General features: G+C 43.0%; 2 protein-coding genes across 5 annotated transcripts in view; both read right to left on the bottom strand.

Moving 5' to 3' along the window:
- Positions 1 to 3,746: 3,746 nt before the first annotated feature.
- dmrt1 (doublesex and mab-3 related transcription factor 1) lies at positions 3,747 to 9,252 on the bottom strand (the record flags this gene model as incomplete). The annotated part of the gene is made up of 4 exons (XM_083783365.1): positions 3,747 to 3,785; positions 4,560 to 4,714; positions 7,715 to 7,880; positions 9,052 to 9,252. 4 exons carry the CDS (start codon positions 9,250 to 9,252, stop codon positions 3,747 to 3,749), a joined length of 561 nt encoding a protein of 186 aa, XP_083639491.1.
- Positions 9,253 to 13,245: 3,993 nt separating this feature from the next.
- The window catches only part of kank1a (KN motif and ankyrin repeat domains 1a), a 65,299-nt gene continuing 53,625 nt past the window's right edge, over positions 13,246 to 24,919 (bottom strand). For 3 of the 4 annotated variants that reach the window (XR_014570424.1, XR_014570425.1, XR_014570426.1), the window contains 9 exons: positions 23,585 to 23,696; positions 21,814 to 22,044; positions 21,269 to 21,356; positions 18,815 to 19,034; positions 16,949 to 17,091; positions 15,156 to 15,356; positions 14,415 to 14,513; positions 13,744 to 14,303; positions 13,246 to 13,672 (listed from right to left, as the gene is read on the bottom strand). Coding sequence is in view for 1 of the 4 variants with exons in the window: in XM_083784911.1 (XP_083641037.1) it covers positions 14,241 to 14,303; positions 14,415 to 14,513; positions 15,156 to 15,356; positions 16,949 to 17,091; positions 18,815 to 19,034; positions 21,269 to 21,356; positions 21,814 to 22,044; positions 23,585 to 23,696 (1,157 nt within the window). In the remaining 3 variants the exon portion in view is untranslated. Of the gene's footprint in view, positions 13,673 to 13,710; positions 14,304 to 14,414; positions 14,514 to 15,155; positions 15,357 to 16,948; positions 17,092 to 18,814; positions 19,035 to 21,268; positions 21,357 to 21,813; positions 22,045 to 23,584; positions 23,697 to 24,919 lie in introns of those variants that run through there. The other variant, XM_083784911.1, reaches the window with a different exon arrangement.

Below are 24,919 nucleotides of genomic sequence, written 5' to 3'. Positions count from 1 at the left end.
TGAGAAAGTGTGCGTGCGTGTGTGCGCATGTGTGTGTGTGTGTGTGTTACTCACAGCCTGCCTTATTCTCAGTGGAGTTGACGGGAGGCACGCTGACAGTAGCGCTCAGCCCCTGACTCAAGGCTGCAGTGTAGTAGGAATGCATGTAGTCATACATGCTATGATTGGGCAGCAGGCCATCACTGTTGGGCACCTGCTTCATACAGTATGCGCACGCGCGCACACACACACACACACACACACACACACACACACACACACACACACACACACACACACACACACACACACACACACACACACACACACACACACACACACACACACACACACACACACACACACACACACACACACACACACAGAGTAAAATGAAAGAAATGCACTTTTTCTGTTTCCTGTTCTACATCTCTCAATTGTGACTGTGACCTCTGACCCCTCTTGGGGGCAGTCAGTTTCTGTATATAATAAGACAGCCTCTTTGGCCACTTTCAACCTGGTGTCGCAAAATTTGAGCATGCCTTTATACGAAAGAAAAAAGATCAGCTCAAAATAGCCGATCTACAAGCTCACAACGGGTTGCGATAGATCGACACCGACATGCGACAAAGTAACTCAGGCGGTTATGTTTCCCAATGTGATGTATCCTTCACAGTGTGAGACTACTGTATGTCCTCCTCTTTATATAGCTAGACAAGTTAGGACAAAATGATCGATAAATATATAGTATTCTTTTCTTTTATTATTTTAATTGAAAAAGTAGTATAAGCAGTTGTTTCGCTTTACCCATGTTGCAAATGACAAAATGTATTCAATCACAACATAAAACTGCAGTCTATGTCAACAGTTGCAAGGGAAAGACATTGGGGAGAACTAAAGCAATGTGACTGGCGTGCAGAGGGTTTATTTGTAAAAATTACTCAAACCATAAAGTTTAGTTTTGCTTTCTTTTGCAGTGGTGAAACATTGAATGAGATATGTTTTCCGCTGGCCTCCCTTGTTTAAGCCATGCATTTCCTTTGGCCGACAAATACACAAATGCATATAGCTCCAGTCCACACACACACACCTCGTTTTCCAAGAGTATATCCATTGCAGTGAATTTGTCTTTAAAATCTGCCCAAGCGAGCACCTAATCTTTACTGGCTGCAGTTTAACAGCCTAATCTGACAGGAAAAAAATCGCCTGGGAGAGAGGAGAGAAGTAGCGGTTGAATTCACAGGCTGGTGGACTGATGGAAAAATGGATTGCAACAAGCAGCCCTTGGAAAACTTTAGAAGGAGCCGTCTCTGCAGCGAGGCAGCCTCCTCGCAGAGGGTTTTCAATTTCACTTTTATGGAATTTGATTTCTGTCAGCCTGTAATATGTCACCCCATATTGTCCACGCCATCAATTCCCCGACAGCTTTATAAACTGTTATTTAAGCTACACTCGGCTCTTGTATTGGGCCTTGACAAATACAATAGAGATTGGACGGGGATTTTGAAAATGCACCAAGCTTGCGTATTACAGGAACACATGCAAAAATTAATATTAGCATTGGCGGAAGCTGCCCGTCTAGGTTAAAACCCATTTTGGGCGGGAACCCCCTTTTGGTGTTAGCATTATGCTATGCTTTAGCTATTGAAAAATAGCAGATCTACAAGCTCATAGCGCGCCACCGAGTGGCGCGCTACGAGCTTGTAGGTCTGCTATTTTTCAGGTCTCAGGTCAAAATGGGTTAAGTCTCGTCATGCTTACCATCACAGGGTAACAAAATTACTCATTTACAGCATGTAGTCATATTGAAGTATGGGGGGGGGGGGGGAGGGGGGGTATGAATACTATGCTTGTTGAAATAATCACACATGTACAGTACAGTTAATAGATTCCTAATTTCCTTAATGAGCATGATATTGGACTACACGCTCTTGCCCCCCTCCTCCAGCCTATAATTCTGACTCCCAGGGGGGGCTTCCTTACCACCCTGACGTGGCCTGTGTTCTTATCTGGCACCATCTCATGTCTGGGAGCGCTCTGCGCAACCCTTTTATTATCATTCTCCACCTGCATGACAGCCAAACGCCACCGAGTGGAGAGAGCCCAGGACGGGGAAGAGGGCGGGAGATGGCCCCAAGCTGATAAAGACCACACTGTTTCCTCTGGAAGTGTGTGGGGGGGGACGGGGGGGGACAGTGATTTAATAAGTCAGTCCTTCTCAAAGCGTTTTTTTTTAAGGACCTCTATGTATGTGTTCAATTTGCGGACCCCCATGTGAAAATATTTTTGAGCCTGGGATCCCCCATACAAGATTTGTGAAACGTTTTCGAAAGTATTCCAAACTTTTTCAGGATTTTTGGAAAATAGCAGATCTACAAGCTCAAATTGGTTAAACTGATTTTGATGCCTTCAAATTTAGCTGGGGACCCCCTGGAAGGCCACTTTGAGAACCATTGATTTTTAAGTTCTGTTGATAGATGTATTCATGTGCTTGCACAAGTCTCAACTAGGTATCACAGACCAAATCCTGGGTGTTATTTCAAATCTGAGAATCCATTTCTAACCTCTCAGTCAAAGTGGCACTAAAACTAGGAGGCACTAAAGCTATAGGAGGGTTCCCACTATTGTATTCATAAACATAACTTAGGGACGAAAAGTCAAACGAACGAGGCACCTAAAAATAAACAAGATACAGCTCAATTTGAATAACGGGACTGCACTCGGTACTCTCAACCTGACAACTTCACCAAAAACACATAGCAGCCTGTTCATAATTCATAGGGGAGGATGGCTAAATTATGCTAAATGCGCTAACTGATTAGCATTAATGCACTCTCTCTCTCTCAGATGAGCGTCGAGGCATAACGGTTTGTGCCACAGCCGACAGACAATACCATTAACCTTTGCAATTCAGGTCTGAGCTGCGCGTCGGCAGGTTAGCGGAGGCAGTGACCCTAGAACTGGATGTTGCTACTAGGGGAGTCTGGAGAGAGAGAGAGCGCTGCTGCTACAAAACCCTCATCATGAAAATAAAGCACCTCAGCAGAGGGTCCTTGAAGAAATATGGACCTAATTTGCCTCGTGCCCAAGCTCATCTCATCGGACACAATAGTGATACATTTAGTTATAAATCAGGGAGAATATATACGCGTTGTGTGTGTGCGTGTGAGCACACACATGCGCGTGCGGCCGTGCGTGTGTGGAGCCACTGGGAGGTTATAGGTTTGATGGGAGCTCCCATATAATTGCCAGCCTATGTGTGTCACAAATAATGGTAATTCTAAGGTGAGTTCAACCTCTTTAGTGTCATATGAAAACTGAGAATAAACACTATATTTATTTAAACTCACACTAGGTTCACAGAGGAAATGCCTTCTCTTCGGAGCCTGTGTAAACTGTGTCAGCTCCAGTGCACATTTTAGTTAATGCTATACTTTAATATTGCCCAAGGTAAGCCCAATACAAGAGCTGAGTGTAGCTGCTCAATAGACAAACTATTGAGCAGCTGGCATTTCATGTCAGGTATGTAGTCACAAGTTACAGTATAGAACTAATGGAAAAGGTTTGTCCACCAGCTAAGCCTTGCTACTGTAACTGCACCCACAATTACTGTGTTAGGCCAAATAACCAACCTGCCTTTGTCAATGCCATGGTAGTGCTCGCTACTAATGTTAGCTACATGGCCTGGATTTGATATCGTCTGGTGTTTCACAAAATGTAATTAGCCTTCCATGTCTTCCAACTGTGACTCAATGTGTCATAAAGGTCTAGCTGGCAGCTGGACCTTTGTTTGACGTTGTTTGCCTCTATGTTAAGGAGAGAAACTTATGAAACTTAAAGGAACGAAACTTAAAGGAGAAACTTATGGCACTTTTCCAGTTCCACTGCATAGTAGCAACTCTTGCCTTTTTTGTTTTCCATTGAAAAACAGTAGTACTTTTTTGGTATGTCAAGGACAAGCAAACTGAGATACTAAAAGGTGACATGAAACATTGTCTGAAAGAAGCCAAGCAGAAATATATTTCACTCTTATGTACAACCTTGAACACTGCAGGATATTTAGTGAGTCGTATAGAATAGCCCTAGTGTCATCGTTTGCATCACAACAAGCTCACCTATAATGAATAGAAGCTCTTAGATATTGTTAACAAACTTTCTAAATCAGCTGCTTGAATAGGTTTGAGGGAACGGCCAATGGTAAAGGTCTGGTTGCAGCTCCAGGTTGATGTATATGTAATACAACAATGTAAAACATGATATTGAATTGTATCCCAGCCATTCTCCAGCCTCCACATTGGTTTGCTCATCCAATGGCTTGGAACGGTTGCAGAATCATCATCTCCTGAAGTGAGCCAAGTAAAACACAGAGTCTTTGCAGCGAAACAAGCGGGTCCAGCATCAACAACTTCTAAAAACACAATTCAGAATCATAACACCAACCGAACGCTCTACCAGGGAGATGCATGGCGAGAGCACTTGGCTAATGTATGAATGAACACACCGTTTGATAAACCTTTGAAAAAAATATTTTCTCAACGTGCAACACATCTTGGATAACTCACTGTTGGCTCATGGTTTACCTGCTGGTAGTTGTAGAGGTTGCTATAGTAGGAAGGGTAGAGGGGAGGCTGGTAGAGGTTGTAGTAGGAGGGGTCCATCTGCAGGTCAGCAGAATCGGCCTGACCCTGGCCTCTGGCAGAGGCACTGGAGGTGGTGGCGGGGGAGGCGCTCCCTCCTGGACACAAGACAACACCACAATAGTTTTAAGTCCCTTTCACTGTCCAAGAGACATGATGGACGGTGTATAACTATAACTATAAACGGTGTAACTGTATATTATGAGCTACAATAAAACACACCTAAGTAGTTAACCGGAGTCCTCGGGGGTCTATACTAGGACCCCTCTTGTTTTTTTATCACTAAATATCTTTGCCGAAACTCGCTTTGCAACGTGTTGTGAGTGTGTAGAATTCGTACCAGAAAAGGGATGCTAGGGGTCATGTGGTTCAACCCATTCTGACCTGAGATCAGATTAAAAAAAATGTCTATTACATCCTGACAGTTTCATTATTAACCCTTTCTGAGATCAGATTCTAAAAGTGTCTTGAAATTAGCAGACCTACAAGCTCGTAGCTTGTAGATCTGCTATTTTTCAATAGCTAAAGCATAACATGATGCTGACACCAAAATGGGTTCCCGCCCAGATTGGGTTAAGTGTGTTCTTATACGTTAGATTTGCCTAACACATATTTTTCAAGGTATGCTCAACTCTTACTCTAGCAGACCATTGATCTTTCTATTGATGCTTTGACTGTCAATTCAGTGTAAAGGTCCTGAGTGGGAAAAACACAGAGACGTGAGACGTCTCAAACTATTGGCAACAGCACCATCTAGAGATGATGAGAGAGATTTGTGGCAAATCACCCACCAGCATCACATGCACCACCAACCTCATTGCATCAAGCATCATCACAGTGAGTGAAGCAATGACAACTGTCCAAACTTGGGACAAAACCCTGCCACTCAAATCGAAATTCATCATCCGTGGTCGGCTTTTCCACAGCAGCAAGACTACATTTTTCGGATCTTTTTCCCATCTTAACAGAACTAACAAGGGCTATGGGACAGAAAGATAATGAAAACTGCTGTCCTCATCCTGCCCTGTCATCATGGAGTTGCCGAGTGCTTGACTCCCCATGTCCTACATTTGTTACAAAAGATCCCGAGCTCTTTCTAATTTGTAACAAGTTCAGGTATCGCCTAGCGGTCAACTCCCCTCCTTGTCCTGTCCTCTGCTCTCTCTCTCTCACAAACCAGCCATGGGCAACCTTGACCGGGTCGGAATTCAAGCTTCTGACGTTGCTATCAGAACACAGTGTCTAAACTCTGCCAACTGCCTCTCCTTCTTCTCTTTTCTTTCGTTATTCATCCTTAGCTCCCAGCCCGGCACACAGTAAAACATTACATTGTAACGAAAGAGTTACTACAGCGAGGCCACCAAATGTTTGTGTGGTAGGTAGGAACCTTTTTACATTAATTACTTGAACCCAATCCAGGGACCACATCACACCTGTCCTCCGTGAACTCCACTGGCTCCCAGTCAAGTACAGAGTTGACTACAAAATACTCACCATTACATACAAAGCACTCAACAATCTGCCCCCCCCGCTACCTCTCTGATCTCATCAAATGCCATGTTCACACCCGCTCCCTCAGGTCAAGCACTGCCAACCAACTGGAACCCCACAAGTCCAACAAGGGAACTTGGGGAGACTAGGGCCTTCGCAGTGGCCGCCCCTTCACTGTGGAACTCACTCCCAACTCACATCAGAGCTGCCCCCACCTTTGAAATGTTCAAAAGCACACTCAAAACCCACCTTTTCAGACTTGCTTTCCCTACATAAATCCCCACCCCCCACTTTGTTTGTCTACCTTGGCTTCTAGTTTAACCTTTTTTAACTTTTAACTAGTTTATTTTCCTAATTATTATTTTGTTCTGTAAAGTGACTTTGAGTACCTTGAAAAGCGCTATATAAATTCTATGTATTGTTGAACCCTAGAATTCCTTTTCTGAGGGGAACATTAACCAAAAAAAACCTTGTGCTGAGAGTCATTGTGTGCTTGTAGATCAGCCATTTTCAGCCAAGAGGTATGGTGTAGGGGGGGGGAAAAGAGCAGTTTTGACAACTTTTGAGTGATTTGATTGAGGGTTTAAATGTCTGAAAATAAACATTAACATGAACCAAACATATTATGAAATCTATGCCACGGTTTAATCTGCAACATAATGTTATAATATGTAGTGGGGCTTCCAGCTTCATCTCTCTCTCTCAGCTAAGGGGTCCTTGACCTGAAAAACGTTCAAGATCCCTGCTCTAAGCTCACGCCTAACAAAATGTCCCAAAAGCAAATGACTTGCCTTGCATCCTAATGCTAGGCAATCATTTGGCTCACCATGCATCGCACACTCGCACAGTGAGTTTGTAGATCAGTGATTTCTAGAGAATTTAGTGAAGAGGCGAAAAAGGAGGGAGCAATGTACAGTCCCCTAGTGGTGAAGCAATTACCATTACACTGCAATGTCCATCTTATGTTCATTCATATGAATCAAGTTGTTCTATAGTGCGAGTTTGTGAAAATCTGACAATGCTGTATACACAGTTGTATGTATTGTATGCTGATGGTGGTGTGACAATGTTGCTGTATATGCAAACTATTTCTGAGAGCAAAAGCCTTATGGTTTTATAAGTTAGATTCCACTCAAATCAAGTCAAATGTATTTACAGTATATACTGTAGCACTGTAAGTGCTTACCAAGAGACAAGAGCAACATATAGTCTATTCACAAAGCAATAGAAAAAAAGCACATCACGTAATAAGAAAGCAAAAACACCCTCAGTTGCAATGTAACAGCTCTGTGTACTGTACACATCATATCTATTCCCTTTAAATTGAACATAGGGCCTACATTGTTTAGTTTTGATTGTATTGTTCCACTTTTGCTTTGGCAATGTTGGTGCATGTCTTCTCATGCCAATAAAGCCCTTTGGATTGAATTGATGATGTGGGGCGATCATAAAGTGACTGACTGACTGACTCACCGACTGACTGACTATTTCTCTCAGTGAGTGAGCATTTTAGTGAGTGAGTGAGTGAGTAAGTGACTGAGTGAGTGAGTGAGTGAGTGAGTGTGTGTGTGTGTGCAGTGAGCAAGCGTGCGTGCGCGAGTGCTCACCTGAGACCGAGGGAGGAGAGCTGGTGGTGCTGGAGATGGTGGCAGTGGCCTGTACCCCAGAGTATAGGCAGGTTGCCGATGCATTCCTGGCCTCAGATCCAGTCAGAACGATGGGGCTAAAGAAGCCCAGCTCCTCCTCCTGGAACTGCTGTCGGCGCAGGGCAACCTACACACGGCATGATGGGAGTTCAAGGAAGACCTTTAGAGTACTCAGCAGTGGTTCCCAAACTCTTCCTCCCGTGACCCAAAAAACAGAAATGAGATATTCGACCCAAGACACCCCCGGACTAGTGAAAATTGCAGATCTATACAAGCATCGGTTATTTTTACTGCTTCTTAAATATTTGTTCTAAATTATGGAATTTCGTAGATTTTCCATTAATTTCTTCATGACATTACTGAAGAAGAAAAAAAAACATTGGATTGTGATTCAGCTTTTTTGGGAATGTTTTTAGATTTTTTTGGGGGGGGGGTGGGATTAAGAAATTACATTAAAAACCAAATTTAAGAACATGGCAACATGCTCAATCAATCATACATACAGGAGTAGCACATACATTGGGCTATGTTTAGCTCGAATGGAAGTATCTCTGGTTTACTGTGATTTTGTAACATAATATCCCATGTGTATTGTTTTGTCAATTTTGTATTTAGATTTGTCTGGTTCTTTAGTTTAGGCTCATAACTGTATACGGTATAACACCTACATTTTTTAATATCTCTCACCAATTGTGTTATTGGGACACATGCACCTGTTGCACGATGATGGAGGGCTCATATGATATGGGTCATCGCTGACACAATGTTACGTGTTTTAATGTCAGAGAAACTGACAGAAATGTATATGGGGAGATACAACTGATACTACAAAGTATCTGGCCACAGTAACTAAACAAGATGTATGCAACAAATCAATTGTTTGTTTATAAACTAAAAACAGAGCTTGGAACACTCAAACAACAATACTAAGTGGTTTACGATACAAAGTGAGTTGTTTATAAACGAAGTTCGCTAATGTTAGCCAACATTATAGACTATATTATACCTAGTCGTTTTCAAGCATTTTACACGTTACAGCCAGGCCACATGGGGAGGAGGGCTGAAAATCACACATGGATGGATACTACTCATACTAGGAGGCTAACTCAAGCCAAGGTATAGGTTTGAACTCCACCAAAGCAGTTTGAAAACTTACTTCACTCGATGTTGGATTGCAATTTAGCATGATAATCTGATCAATGTAAACTGGCATAGTTGGCTATTGGAATCCCCCCCAGGTCATTGTAGGAAAAGCAAACTACAGCAGCAACAAAAATACAGTAAACAAGTAGTGTTACCTGGGCGGCCATAACTCTCTGTCTCTCCGAGATCAGCTTGCACCTGTTACACGCGCATTCTCTCCAGTTGCAGAAGCGCTTGTGGCCCTTCAGCAGAGACACGAAGCCGTGGTTCCTGCAGCGAGAACACTTTGGCTCTCTTGGGGCCTTCCGTCCTGGAGCAGGTGGTCCGTCCATGGGTCTTTCTTCTTTGCTCATCATCGTTACTGCGGACTGGAGCACTTGACTTGTTGCCTCTGGTCTGGTCAAATAGATGGGAGTTGTGTGTTGCTCCGCTAGCTGTGCACGATTAACTAACTGTATCTGACTTCTGACAGAGCCCTGCCACACACAGATGCGGAGGAGTCTAGGAGAGTAGCCTGTAGTGGGTGTGTCGCCTCCCTGCCAGGAGTCAGGACTCAGGACAGAGGAGAGGCCACTGGGCTGCCTGTGCACACAGAGGGAAATATAGCCTAGTAAAAAATGTACCATGTACCATTTTATGCAAATTAATGCCGCCATTAAAATCAAAAAATATATTTCCACTATATCTCAGCCAATATTACAATAAGGTGTCTAGACTGGCGATATGGGGGCCAAGGATCACAATGAAACTATTCTTAATTAATTTTACTAATTATTATGCAAACATCTTTAGCCACGGTTTGCAAAATAATTGCTTAGCAATGCTTAGCTTTCTTCAATGTGTACATAAAGGTGTTTACCAACACCTGACACCACTCAATTAGCTCCAACAAAAAACGGGAAAAATTCAAATTGCCCACTATATGAGCTTGTGGTAGGCCTGTCTAATTAGGGTTTGTGGGGGTGCTGAATCCATTCCACCAATTCGTTTTTAGTAGGACTGACCTCTGGCCATACAATCAGCCATATATACTTTTCAGGCAGGCCTGAAAGTCTGTTTGGGATATCGATAAATGTCTTCCGATAACCAAGTCATGCAACCTTTTCTCATTAGCATAATTTGCATAGCCTACTGTCACTTATGCCCAAAATGCTGCTCGTCTGAGCATAGTGAAGAGTGAAGAGTGGGTGAGCGGTGAGGTTTGACGGTCAATGACTTTCTTTCAGATTGATCTCTGACCCTGATGGAGCAACAATCAGTACTGGAGCCAACGGACACCTGTATAATCATCCTTCAATTCCACCACCTGGTCAGCCTGCTTGTGCTGCTGAACTCTTCCTGCACTTGTTCTGTGGCAGACGGAGGTCACGACCGCCATTCAACATAGATCAGATGTGGTTGCAAGAAGAGCCATTGTATGTCAACACTGTCCTGGGAGGTCTCAGAATGTCAATGTGGAGCAGGTCTGTAAGCTCTCAACACGTGGGCTTATGGATCTGCTATGCTTGTGGGCCCTGGGGACATTTGGCCTTCACAAGTGTGCGTAGTCCACGACACACACACACACACACACACACACACCCCCCCCCCCCACACACACACACACCCCCCCATTGAATGAAGTAGCCCAAAAAGTCCCATGGTTTCTCTTCCATAGGCTGAGATATCTGTCACTTCGGCCTAGTTTTGATCAGTCAGGAAATTCAAATCCTCTAGACAGAGGCTAATCAGTCATGGTCAAAAGAGGTATATTAAAAACCAACCAGCTATTTATAATGTATACTTGAGTATGTATTATGCAACATACATAGTGAGTGAGTATAGGCAACATTGTCCCTGATTTGAAAATGATTGATCCAAATTTGGATGGTAAAATAACAGCCAGTGTAGCTGCATTAGGCCATGCAGTTTGGATGGTAAAATAACAGCCAGTGTAGCTGCATTAGGCCATGCAGTTTGGATGGTAAAATAACAGCCAGTGTAGCTGCATTAGGCCATGCAGTTTGGATGGTAAAATAACAGCCAGTGTAGCTGCATTAGGCCATGCAGTTTGGATGGTAAAATAACAGCCAGTGTAGCTGCATTAGGCCATGCAGTTTGGATGGTAAAATAACAGCCAGTGTAGCTGCATTAGGCCATGCAGTTTGGATGGTAAAATAACAGCCAGTGTAGCTGCATTAGGCCATGCAGTTTGGATGGTAAAATAACAGCCAGTGTAGCTGCATTAGGCCATGCAGTTTGGATGGTAAAATAACAGCCAGTGTAGCTGCATTAGGCCATGCAGTTTAAAGGTAAAATAACAGCCAGTGTAGCTGCATTAGGCCATGCAGTTTAAAGGTAAAATAACAGCCAGTGTAGCTGCATTAGGCCATGCAGTTTGCAACAGTCCAGATATGACGTGACCTTGAATGACATGACATGTTTTGTTTACATGACATGTCATATATATGACACAATATATACATTCTCAATTTAGCTACAGTATAGCTTTACCAACTTTATTTCCCCCAGGAGTACATGCAGTTTGTTAAAACTACTGCCATGGTTGTATAGCTTCCCAAGCTACTCATTCAAAGTAGCTCCCCAAACACTGATAATGTGTATAGAGAACTATAAAGTATTATTAGTAGACTCATTCTATTGATAGTTACGTGTGTGTGTGTGTGTGTGTGTGTGTGTGTGTGTGTGTGTGTGTGTGTGTATAATCTGCTGTAATAGCACATCAACAATAAATGAGTATGGTGAATGAATGCTGTTTTTAATTTATTGAATGGTCTGAAACCAAATTAATCTCAACACAGGTCAGTCAATTCAGCTGAGTGGATTTACATGCACAGGATGAAGTGGTGTGCGACATACAGGCACACAGTTAAAACCAGAATGAGAGGAGGAGATGGAAAGAAGTTACCAATTAAAATGGGTTGCATTTACATGCCCCTGAATCAACCAATGGAGACAAATAACTGCTATGCACCATTTCTCCTGATAACATCTGCAGGCTGGTGTGTGTAACTCAACTAAATAGCAACACTGCCTCTATTACTTCAGCATGTTGTGATAATGACGGATTATGATAAGATAATGAAGTCACACAATGATTTAACTATTCTATTAGACTCACTCCTTTCCTATCCCAGTGGTATGGAGCTGTGCAACAACAAAGGAGAGCATGAGGCCACAATATACAAGTAGATTCCTATGCTGTATATGAATAGAAGTAAAATGTGAAAATGCAGAACAAAAATAAAATATCAGATGGTTTCATGTTAAAAGTAAAGGCAATTTTCAAGGTGTGCATGACAAGCACCTGCAGCTGGTAAAAATCGGTCAGCATTTGAAGAATACACCAACAGAGGGAGCTGATCTGAAGTAAATGGTAGATGAAATTAGTCTGAGACAAGGGATGTTAATAAGAGAATACATATGAATGAATTTCAAGTTAAAAAAAAGAACCCCATTGCTTTGTTGAGTTTTGTCTGCATTTACAATAATTCATTCATTATGATTATTGTCTGTAAAAGAGAGCTCGACTTGCCGACTACAAAGCACCAGTCCTTTGAAGCAGACTCTGGATAGAATACCTCAGACTTCTAGTGAAGGCCTTCAAACCAAAGAGGGAATAAATACAATTTAATCAAGCCTGGCCAGATCATTTCAAATTAAGGAAGACAATACAATTTTAAAGAAAGAGCTTATATAAAGTTATATAATTCTCCTGGATTTGGTTGCTACTCCAAGTGTAGATGGACAGGTAAGAGGGAGGCAGAGACACTGAGAAACATGCAGCGAAAGGGCCCAGGCCGTAGCGTAACGGTCTGGGCACCGGACTGGTGATCCAGTCGCAGTGTGCCGCGGGTTCGACTCCCGGACCCGACACGGCCTTTACTGCATGTCGTCCCCCCATCTCTCTCCCATTTCCTGTCAGCCTACTGTCTGTCCCTTCAAAAATCAATAAAAGGCGTAAGCCGCAAAAAAATATCTTTAAAAAAAAAAAAAAACATGCAGCGAAAGGTCGTCATGAACGGGACTCAACGCACGACGCGCTGTCAGGCCATGTGGCACACGCCTGGACCGCTAGGCCAGCGGGCTCCCCATTATAAAATAGTCTCGAAATGTAATGAGGAAATTGAAAAACACTTTTCTTTATATCATGAAGACCACACATTCTTTAATTTAATTGTTTATTGATGTAAATTGTTATATGGCAAAGTCTTGGGCACTTCAATTCTCAATTTAAATGAAAGTAAGTACCTTGTTGAATACTAGTGGAGGACAGTATATCATACAACGAACATGAGACAGAAAGAAACTGGACACAGGACAAAAAAAAAGTAGAATCTCTAATTAACCACAGTATATACAATGAAATACATTTATTTGCATTAAAAACTATACCTCGATAAATATATAACTTCATGTATCGTTAAGAAGTAATAGGAAATATTTCAAAATACTGTGATTGTTTTTTAAATAGATACAAAGGATTTGTATAAAAGTAGAATTTCTCCAGTCTAGGTCACATCTATTCATTGATGCATTCATCTGCCATGGGTTGGTGCACTTAATATAGCCTACAGGCCCAATATATACAGGGAACATGGATTCTAGCTTGTGGGTGTATGTCAATTATATTAACCCATTTTGACCTGGGAACGATTCTGCAAATGTCGTCTAAATCCTGACTGTTTTCTTGAAAAAGCAGTTTTTCTATGTCAGTCGTTCGCAAACACTTTCATGTCACTTTTCACGATTCTTCAAAAATAGCAGACCTACAAGCTCGTAGCGCGCCACCGAGTGGCGCGCTACGAGCTTGTAGGTCTGCTATTTTTCAATAGCTAAAGCATTACATAATGCAACACCAAAAGGGGCCCCCGCCCAAAATGGGTTAACCGCTCTTCTCCTGTGATAAAACAGAATGCTGATAATGATGTCGGTGAAGACGATAGGTGCTGGTGCTTTTTTATCAACACTGAGCTCGCTGGGAATTTAAAGAAACAAAAATCGCTTTGTAGTCAAATCGCCACTTTGGAATAAATGGCGTGGGTGCTTTGAGTCTGCCTCCGTGTGGCAGTCTTGCATGCTGGCGGATGTCCATACACTCTCGCTATTTTGGGTAGATGACGATGAGATGTCAGGCACCAGCTGGTTACATTCATTTGCGAAGGGCACTTTGGGCTTGTCATTGAGGTGAATGTGCATATGAAAAAGAATTCCAGAAACCTCCTCGGTCGGTCGGTTGGTTGGTTGGTGCCTGGGATTGGACCCCTCATCCAGCTGTGGGTAAGGCATCCTTGAATGTGAACCAATAGCAGCGCAGGGTTTTGTGGGAAGAAGCGGAAACCTTTTAATCGAACATGCCCCTTCTAGTTGGACTGGGGGACATCTTTCTGCTGAGCCGAGGTGTCCCCTGAAATACATGCACAAAACACACGGTAAGTAAAAATTTGAGAATTATAAAGACATTTAAATATAATACCCGGTAATAAGACAGTTAAGCATGAATAGTTGAGGAACCCACCGGTGACTGGGCTTTGGAGAAGTTGACATGTGCATAAAGCAACACTGCAATGTCCTTGTGTCCCGCTTCCAGAGCTATGGACAAGGCATTGCTCTCATCCTGAAGAAGAAAGACGGAAAAATCAATACGAGGACGAAAGGAAGGTAGAGGTCTCTGACAAAGACTTAATAACACCGTATATAAACCATAATCTTTTAGAAGAAACATCGATAGTTGCACGAGCCCATGCCTCGCATGAACCCATTTTAGACATGAGGACGCAACGCCTCTGTGTCACCTTGTAGCTTTTAGACATCATTTTAAAATGTTCAGAAAACCGTCGTGATTTAGAAGACATTTTGTAGAATGTGGTCTCAGGTCGAAATGTGTTAAACCCATTTTGGGCGGGAACCCCTTTTGGTGTTAGCATTACGTTATGCTTTAGCTATTTAAAAATAGCAGATCTACAAGCTCATAGCGCGCCACCGAGTGGCGCGCTACGAGCTTGTAGGTCTGCTATTTTTGAAAAATCAAAGAACGACTGACACAGAAACATGGCTTTTTCAGAAAACGGTCAGGATGTAGAAGACATTTTTAGAATCTGATCTCAGGTCAGAATGGGCTGGACAAATGCAGATTGTCCTTCCCCATCGCTGTCACTTTGTCAGGCTTTTTCAGAAAACTGACATTTTTCTAGAATCTGATCTCAGGTCAGAATGTGTTAAACCCACCCACCACCCTGGACATTGGTCTTGTACTCACACTGTCGCTCAGGGTGGCGTCGCAGCCCGGCTGCCCCAGCAGCAGCTTGACGATCTCCACGTGGCCGTGCTCGCTGGCGCACATGAGCGCCGTGGAGCCCTCGTCGTCCTGGATGTTGACGTCGGCGCCCTGAGCCAGCAGGGCGCGCACCATGTCCATCCTGCCATGGCTGACCGCCAGCATCAGACCCGTCTGACCAGCCTGCCACAGTCACAGGGGGGGACAAACTACACCGTTAGGGTCTGGCTTTGTGTGTGTGTGTGTTTGCAGTGGTGGAAAAAGTATTCACAGTACTAAAAGTATAGATAGTGTAGAATTACTAGACTATTACAAGTAAAAGTCTGGAATTCAAAATTATTGGTATATTGGTAATTATTGGAATACAAAGTTATTGGTATAAAAATGTACTTAAAGTACCAAAAGTAGAAAGTACCTATTGTGCAGAATGTGTTTCAAATGTATAAAAATCTACAAGCTCACAATGAGTTTGTAGATTGGCTATTTTCAAATGGCCGAAATGTACTGTATATAGGGCTGAAGTGATAAAATTTAATATATATTTTTTAGTAACTAGTAAACTAGTAACTAATGTTTTCAAATAATTGTGGTGGAGAAAAAGTACAATATTTGCCTCTGAGACGTAGAGGAGTAGAAGTAAAAGGTATTGGAAATACAAATATTAAAGTACAAATACCTCAAAATTGTACTCAAGTACAGTACTCAAGTAAATAAATTCAAGTAACTTTGCACCAATGCTGGTTTGTGACTGATAGAGGGGGTAGAACATAGAAATAGATTGTCATGTTGTACTGCAGCTTGCTGAGCAGGATCTAACACCCGTCGTCTGACACCTCTCCAAGAGGGTTCATAACCTCTCCCCATGGCATTCAGAAAACCCTGGCTAAGACTGACATATGCTTCTCCCCCCCCCCCCCCCCCCAACCTCCACAGAGATCCCAGCCAGGTCTTTTTCCATCTAGACATACTCTCTTCATCAACAGTTAATGTTGAATAAGTACTTTAGATTGACATTGAAATTTGTCTTAGAAACAGGAAATACACTGGTCTACTCTGGAAAAACTCAACCATCTCACATTCTGCCGATGACAAGAGAAGCCCGTAAAGATCAGTTTTTTGCAAAAGTGGCAAAGTGAACTTAATGATATGACATCATGTGACATTTACGTTGAGTACAAACAAAAGTTAGAAAAATACCTTTTATGTACAGTACAGACAGGCCATTTGTAACTTCAGGTTGAACAACACGAGAATCCCCAAGGTCATTGGTAGAAATGGAAAGGAGTCAGAGGCTATGCAATCCATGTAACGAAAACCGTGTCGGAGATGAGCATCACGTTATGTTGGAATCATGTAAGAATACTAGCATTATGAACTTTGAACAAAAAATACCTGCCAATTTATTTTATAACCCACCCATCTACTTTAAATTAATTTCAATACTAAAATCAGACAAACCAAAAGTGGGTGCTTCTCTGAAAAATATTCTTCCGCTGTTCAACTAATGAATACAATGCCTTTTGCCATGTCTGCATGTATATTGTATACGATTTATTGTATCCTATTTCTGGATCTGTGCTCGATACCATGTGGACATGGTCGTGAGTTAAATAAATTATGATGACGATGAGAAATTGCACATCACATTGCAAATCAACAAAATCAACCGTAGCATTAGATGGATTCCTATAGTCGACTCGACACTGGAATCACCTTCACGTCTTTGAGAGAGGGGGCGTTATTGGCGTGTGGAGGTTTGCCGCGCCCGCTCTTACCTGGCTGGCTCTGGCGTTGACGTCGCCCTTGCTGAAGAGCTCCTCCACGATGCGCATGTCCTTGGGAGCCTCCACGGCCGCCAGGGCAGCTAGCATGATGGGTGTGTAGCCCGCCATGTTCTGCTGGTTCACATTACACACGTCTGCGGTAGAGACACACGGACACACGCACACACACACACACACACAGGGTGGCGTTCAGTGAGAATTCCAACACTTCAATAACACGCTGATTAGGGGTGCCATTGCTAATCAAATTAATTTATTTAATAGATTATCAAAAATAATCGATTAACAATCAATCCTTATTTTGGGGCGTGGAAAGTTTCAAGCTCACAGTGTGACACGTTCAAAAATAATAATAGATTAGGTGCAGCCCTGACTCTGATGCGTTCCACAAGATTGACTTGTTACCCTGCCCCCTTGTGTCTCATGTCAGTCACAAACACAATAATGTACAAGAGGGGCCTCCTCAGTCAATCACATCGCCTCCCTCGTCAAACAAACAATGTATAGAGGGCGTGAGCTGTGTCTGCATAATCAAAAAACAAGTCTACACTCTGGTCTAGAACCTGGCTTATTCAGACCTGGAGCTATACAAACAACTACACAAGAATGGAGGAACCTCTAGAGAGACAGTGAAATTCAGAGATGTCAGAACATAGTTAGCGACAGGGCCTAAAGTGAGCATGGGGGGGGGGGGGGGGGGGGGTCAACCTGCCAGGGGACGGGCAGGGTTTTGGGTAAGGAACTGGGGCTGCGGGAGGACAATGGTTACAATGGGCCAGGGTGGTGGATGTGGGAGTCCCAGACTGAAAGACAGCACAGGAACACAAAGGCCTGGGGGGACGACGGGGGACGACGACAAAGGGCTTTCAGTGCAGCGAGTGGCCGGGACCTCATCACAGTCTATTGGGCGTTCAGAGAGAGCCACAGATCAGCGGGGAGGGGGGAGGAGGATGTTCAGTGGAAAGGAGGCGAGAAGGATGAGAAATGGCGAGAAGGGTGGAAGAAGCAACAGGGGCAGAGGGTGGGGTGAGTAGAAAAGGGGGAACTTCTCCCTTCTGAGCGGAACACATGGTAGTCGGCTCCACCAGGAGTCAAACGGGGCTGATATGGTTCATGAGATAAAGCACACCAAAAACCCTCGACTCTGGCTATTCACGCAATGCGACGTGGGTAATGATATGCTGCTAGTTCAGGAGCCACTATCTTTTAATCAAAAAAAAACGAAAACATAATCTCACCCACTTCTCTACACCTGTAAATCTGACAATATTGTTGAAGTTACAAGTCATGTTTTTCAAAAGGTTGTAGCCTTAGTCCGAAATCTATCGTCTTTATTGTAACTGAAAATTGTCTCTTAGATCGGGTTTTCAGCTAAACCATTTTGGGCGGGAACCCCTTTTGGTGTTAGCATTACGTTATGCTTTAGCTATTGAAAAATAGCAGATCTACAAGCTCGTAGTGCGCCACTCAGTGGCGTGCTACGAGCTTGTAGATCTGCTATTTTTCCACCAAAATTTGGTGGTCAAATGCGGAAATGCGCCCACAAAAGGCGGAAATAGACGGTCCCTCCAGCGGCTTCAAAACGCCACTGAGCAACTTCCACTTCCACTGACATGAATAGCGGAGGGGGGCGGAACTTCGCGCCAGATCAGTCTCTAATACTCTATCCTTTTAATACTCTATGGTCAGTGTGAAAAGGCCCATGGAGCCTCCCTGCCAATCCTGCAATCAAGGCTGAGTGGCTGGCAGCTTGCTCACTGCACACAGGTGTGGGAGGCTACAAATAGGACTAGCTGCACTCACTCATTCATGCATGCTTTCAGTCAGAATGGGTCTAAACACCTGCTTTTTACTCACCGGCATCCAGCAGCTTATTAACCACCTGGAAGTTGGAGTGGGAGACGCTGTAGTGCAGCGCCGTGTTGCCGTTCCCGTCCGCCATGTTGACGATGTGCCGCAGCACGGCCGGCGAGGCGGCCCCGAAGCCGTCCAGATAGTCCTCCACCATGCCCGACACGGCCGCCTTCTGGCTGGACACGCGGAACCACTCGTGCTGCACCGTGTTCAGGCACGCCCTCTGGTGGACGGACGGCACACACAGAGAGAAGGGATACATATAGGGATCAGCATGGGCAAAAAACGCCATGGCAGAATTTAGAGTTAAATGTTTAACCCGTTCTGACCCGAGATCAGATTAAAAAAAAAAAAAAGTCCAGACGGTTTTCTGAAAAAGCCATGTTTCCGTGTCAGTCGTTCTTAGATTTTTCAAAAATAGCAGACCTACAAGCTCGTAGCGCGCCACTCGGTGGCGTGCTACGAGCTTGTAGATCTGCTATTTCTCAATAGCTAAAGCATGACATAATGCTAACAAACCAAAGGGTTTCCACGCAGAATGGGTTAAAAAAAAAATCACACCGTGTGAAGTGAGGGCCGCTCTTATGGGAATTTTGTCATCATGACGTAACATGTCTATTTGCGCAGACACTATGACGTGAAATTCTCCATTCATTGTCAATGGGAATTTAATGTTTGTGTAGGACGAAGTTTACCCTAATAGCTGGTTATAGGAGGGGCTAGCGGGCCTAAAAAAAAGAAAGAAAAGAGGGATATAAACCTCTTTCTTTAATGGCATTTCTGCTTATACAAAATGGTACGGATGGAGAGCAAAAGGACACACCGGGCAGGGAAATGTAGAAATTCCTTGTGGGTAAAGAACCAGCTCTACACTCACATTGATTGTGCATGATGTGCTCAAACCTGCCTACATTTCCTTTTATTTCGAGGTAATGTTAAATTAGGTTCTATATATTGTGTTGGCTTAACACGTCAGCTAGGCATAGACTAACTTGTGCAGTCGCGTTGTGAGCTTGTCAGATTGGCTATATTCAAAAAGGTTTTTGAAATTCTTTGCCTAATGACATGCCCAATATAGGGACACCACAGTTAAAGTGGTTAATAAGACCTCAGAAACCTCCCAAAATAAATTGATTTGAATACTTCTCGGCTTTAAGCCCATGGCCCACCTAATTCCAACACACTTTGCTAGTTTAGGATGTCTCAGGGTAGAAGACAGGGTTGAGCAAATAAAAATGGGATTGATTTGGACAGTGCCCTCATTACCCTCATGACCAACTACTTCTCCAAAGTCTCCACCCACAGGCCACAACACTAGAGGGAGTGGCCACGATCTGGCACTAACCAAATTTAGAACAAACATGGGAAAATTCTCATTCTACTACTCTGCAACCAACATGTGGAATGCCCCGACAGTAACACCATCCATTAAAAGGATGTGAATCACCATGTTCTCCCCGTGTCCTCTAGGGTGGGTACCCTCACAAAAAACATGCAGTAATCCTGGTATCTAAACTACCTTCCCCTGGCCAGCCGGGGCGCCTGATGGAGGGGAAAGGAACTGGATGGTATAACCTTCCGCTCGCTACGTCCAGCCGGGGAGACTGTCCCCTGTCAGGTGAAAAGAAGCAGCTTGGACTCCTCAAGTGTAGCGCCCAGGATTGCATTAGACAATTGACACTGGGTGAAAAAATGGGTTGCAAAATCGTGGGATAAAAACTAAAAAGGAAAAAAAATGATGTGAATCACTGGTTTCTTTCAAAATCTGCCTGAAAAAACATCTAGCAGGCGACCACAAGGGGGAGGTAAATACAAATTCACAGGTGTCATTCACTGCTGCCGTTTTCTCCTTTGTACATTGTATTTTGTATTTGTTGATGACGGGAATTGTGTAAATTTGTTATGCTATGCTGATGAATTACATAGGACATAAGACATAGAAATACATAGAACTTGACTCCTTGACTCCTTCAAAACCGCTCTCAAAGGGCACCTACGGACGGCTGCAATTCGAAACTGGCCCCCGTAAAATCTGAATCCGCCCCCTTTCCCCTCACTGTATACGTTTCTTTTCCCTTTTTGCTTCCTTTATGATGAATTCCTGTTCTGTTCGTTAGCTATATAGAAGTGTCTATTTGTACGACTCTAAATGTTTTGATGAATTGAACATGGTGGACCCTGTTGTAAACAAGTGTAATGCTTAATTGGGTCGTCCACTCACAGTTAACAGTCTTTGTATTGAGTTTGTGCTTGAAATGTACTGTAATTATGCAAACTGTTAATAAATATTTCAATCAATCAATCAAAGGACCACAATGGAAACAAGTCCCCGGGACTTTTCGGCTGTACCTCGTGCAGTTTACATGTCTGTCTGACTAATTCAGTATTTAATTGAACAATCAAATAATAGAATAAATCACAGACACAGAGAGGACCACAGAGAAGGAAAATACTCACCAGGTCTTTACTGGTCACAGCCTTGGCATCACTCAGGTGTGTTTTAAGAACAGTGCATGCAGCCAGCATCTTCTCACTTAGCTCATACCTGCAGGGATGCAAGGGAAGGAACATGGACATTAGGGGCCGCCAAATGCTATATCTAATCTACGACTCAACAACAACCGTATGATCTTGTCCTCCGAGATGTTTTAAAAGTTCTTTACAGGCCAACATTGCTGAAGTTGTTTTAATTTGTTTTTAATGTGGGTTCTTTATTTGAAAAGGTTTAGTCTTCTTTTATTTGATTAGTTGCAATATTGGGTAGTTGTATTGATTGTTGTATTGATTTCATATCCACCCATGTATGCGCTATGTATGAAATAAACTCAAACTAAAACTAAGGACATTTTCACTATGATTTTAGTTTTTTTGGTACGTTTTGTGAACGCACAATACAGCTTCAGTTAGTTAATCAGAAAATAACTAAATGTGTTTTATGTTTATTTCGTTATTCATGATTTCATTCGTTTTAAATAACTATTAAAACCTTGCCGTCTACCAACCTCTCTCTCATCTCCTGCTTCTCTGGACTCTCCTCTTCCTCTCTCCTCTCCACATCCACCGCTCCCTCGCTCTGGAACCCTTCCTGGGTCGACGTTTCTTCCACCTTCCCGTGTTCCTCCTCTCCTCCCTGCTCCTCCTCCTTCTCCTCCTCTTCCTCCTCCTCCTCCTCCTCTGACCCAGAGGAGCTGCTCTCCTCTGAGCTGGAGTCGTCGCTCGACGTAGTCTCGTACCTACACCAGCAGGGGGAGACAGACACGGCACAAAACTCCTAAGCTCTCAGGGCATGATGACCTCCAGTAGGTTTACCAGCACCTCATTCATTCATTACTTCATTCTGTTCAATAAACCAGTGGTTCCCAAACACTGGGCCAGGACCCATTTGATTGAAGGAGTAGTGAAAATAGGACATCGTTGTAGGCTTGGAGATCGGCTATTTTCACTAGTTTGAGTCCCAGGGAGGGAGACATCAAAATGTCGCTTTTGGCCCTCGAGCAAAACACATTTGGGAACCACTGCACTAAAAAACGGCTTTAAAACAGCCCAGAGTTGGCACAAAAGCAGATCGGACAACACAAGTAAAAATAGCTGATCTACAAGGTCACACACGTTGAAAGCTTGTAGAAAAGTTTTGAAATGTTATGACATGCCAAAATAGGGACGCCAGGGTCCAAGTAATTAATTGCCGGCTCTTATTGAGCTGTGAGAGAGAAGTACTACCGTAGCAGACAACCTGCAGCACTCTAGGTTAAAACAAAATCCTTATAGGTGCAAGGCTCGAAAATAGAAGTTGAGATGAAGAGAATGCCAGCACTCATATGTCCTTTTACATTACTTTATTTACCTCTGAGACTGAAAACGTACGCGTTTCGGCCTATCTGGCCTTCCTCAGCGTTTGTGACAAGACAACAGGAAGTGTGGTATTTATGCAAGATGTATGAGATACAATCAACAGTAATTGAACACAGGTGTCAACCGTTGTCATCTTACACAGTATCAATAAGAAGTCTCTATTTATGGTACCAAGACAGGATAAATATCATGTAAGCACAATAGAATACAATAAATAGTAAAATAAGAAAATAAGAATACATTACAATGAGCTATCATAATGAATGTGTGCACAATGCCAGCTGCCAGTGTAAATAAAAATAAAAACTATAGTAATGAGGCTGCTTATCTGCCTGTGTATAACATACAGAGATATATTATGCATTGCATACTGAACATAGATACATTTATTAGAGTATGTATCTATGTCACTCCGTTCATAATTTAGTTGATTACCGGTAGTAGCTGGTTTAGTTGTCTTTTACACTGGAAATTGTATGAATGTATATTATATTGTACTTTTATGGAATAAATGTCTCTGCAGACAAAGATATACTCAAAGGGCCACAATGGAAATAAGCAAGCTCTGCAGCAATATTGGGTCTTATTCCCCTGTTTCGGCGGGAAGGTACTGGGGCTCCTTGTGTGTGCCATGCCATGTCTGCTTATATCATTATAAGTGACCTTTGGCTTGTTTTCTGTAAAGTACCTATTATAGTACCTATTCATACACCGATGGCAGAGGAAACCATGCAAGGCACCAACCTGCACATCTGGAGCAATTAGGGGTTCAGAGTCTTGCTCAAGGACACTTCGACACTACAGTAACTCTGGGGGTCGTTCTACCGGCCACTCTACCCCTGAGCCACTGCCGCCCCCCAACTTAAATTAATGGTCCTATGTGGCATGGGAATATAGTATTTGAATGTATTTGACACTCACCCTCCATTCACCCCAACAAATTGCAGGTTCTTTTTGGTGCCATTAGACCCTGGTCGGCCGTCTTTCTTTTTCATGATGGATTTCAGGGTGCTCTGACTGCACTGCGGACTTCCTGGGGAGAACAAGGCAAAAACGAATGAGAGGAGTGGAGGCACCCAACACTGGATGACTGTTGTGAGCTTGTAGATCACATTTTTGATGTGCAACCAACACACAATTTATACAGTGCTTTTCAAAAAGTAAGTATATATATATATATATATATATATATATATATCAGCTTCGTCAGGTGAACCTGACGAAGCTCACGGCGAAACGCGTCGTGCTAATAAATAAGCTGATGCAGTAAGTTGTCCGTCTCTGTTCCCTTGAGTGTGCAGTCCCTTCCTTGGAAGGGACTGCTAACTTGACTTCTATGCCTGCTAACTAGACTTGCACCTCCTACGGGTCTTTTTGGATGTGCAGGAGTCCCTTTTTTGTCTCATATTATATATATAATATATAATATATATATATATATATATATATACTGTATCTGACGTGCACGCGATGTGCACATGGATGCACCCACGGCTATTTATTCTTTCATTTGTCCCATATCTCTGGCACTTGGCCAGCGTTTCTGTTTAACAGGTGGCATGGATTGAGTAAGATGCCTAAGGCGTGTCCTAGAGCACTGATTCCCACATTTTTATTATTATTTCAAAACATATTCCCCCCCCAAAAAGAAAAACATTTTTCATTCAAATGTTTTCAGTAATTTCATGAAGAAATACAAGAACAATCTAAACTTAAAGTTTAGAAAGTTTAAGTAGTAGTAAGATAACAGCACGGCATGAAGCAACGCGTTGTGAGCTTGTAGATCTGCTATTTTCACTAGTTTGGGTCCAGGGGAGACATCAAGTTTGTCTTTTTGTTTGTCAAGTTTGTCAGGCCTCCGATGGGCGTGAAAGTAAGGGTGATAAAATATGCCGGCTTCCTGGTTGACCGCACAATAATTTCAAACCATGTTACAGTGTCAAGTGAGAGAAATATCTCACAATTTAAATATACAAAACAAATGTCTGAAGTAGAATTGCTGTACTTGTGGGATGAACCAGAACAACTCCATGGCATTAAAACAATGTCGTGATAGCTTCAACACCGGGTTCATAAAGAGACCGTGGATTACACCTGAGAAACCACTACGCCTGCTGCACTCCAGGCCTGACAAACAGCCGCCCTACGCAACTACCCATATGTTTTAAATCAGCCACTGATTGGTAATTGTACAAGAGAATATGACATCCCGTTTGAAGTTTGAATTAACTTAAGCCCCATTTCAGAAATGGCAAA

The sequence above is a fragment of the Protomyctophum parallelum genome (assembly GCF_964188405.1).
Source record: "Protomyctophum parallelum genome assembly, chromosome: 15".
In the NCBI taxonomy this organism is placed as follows: domain Eukaryota; kingdom Metazoa; phylum Chordata; class Actinopteri; order Myctophiformes; family Myctophidae; genus Protomyctophum; species Protomyctophum parallelum.
This window is presented reverse-complemented; position numbering and strand designations above follow the sequence as displayed.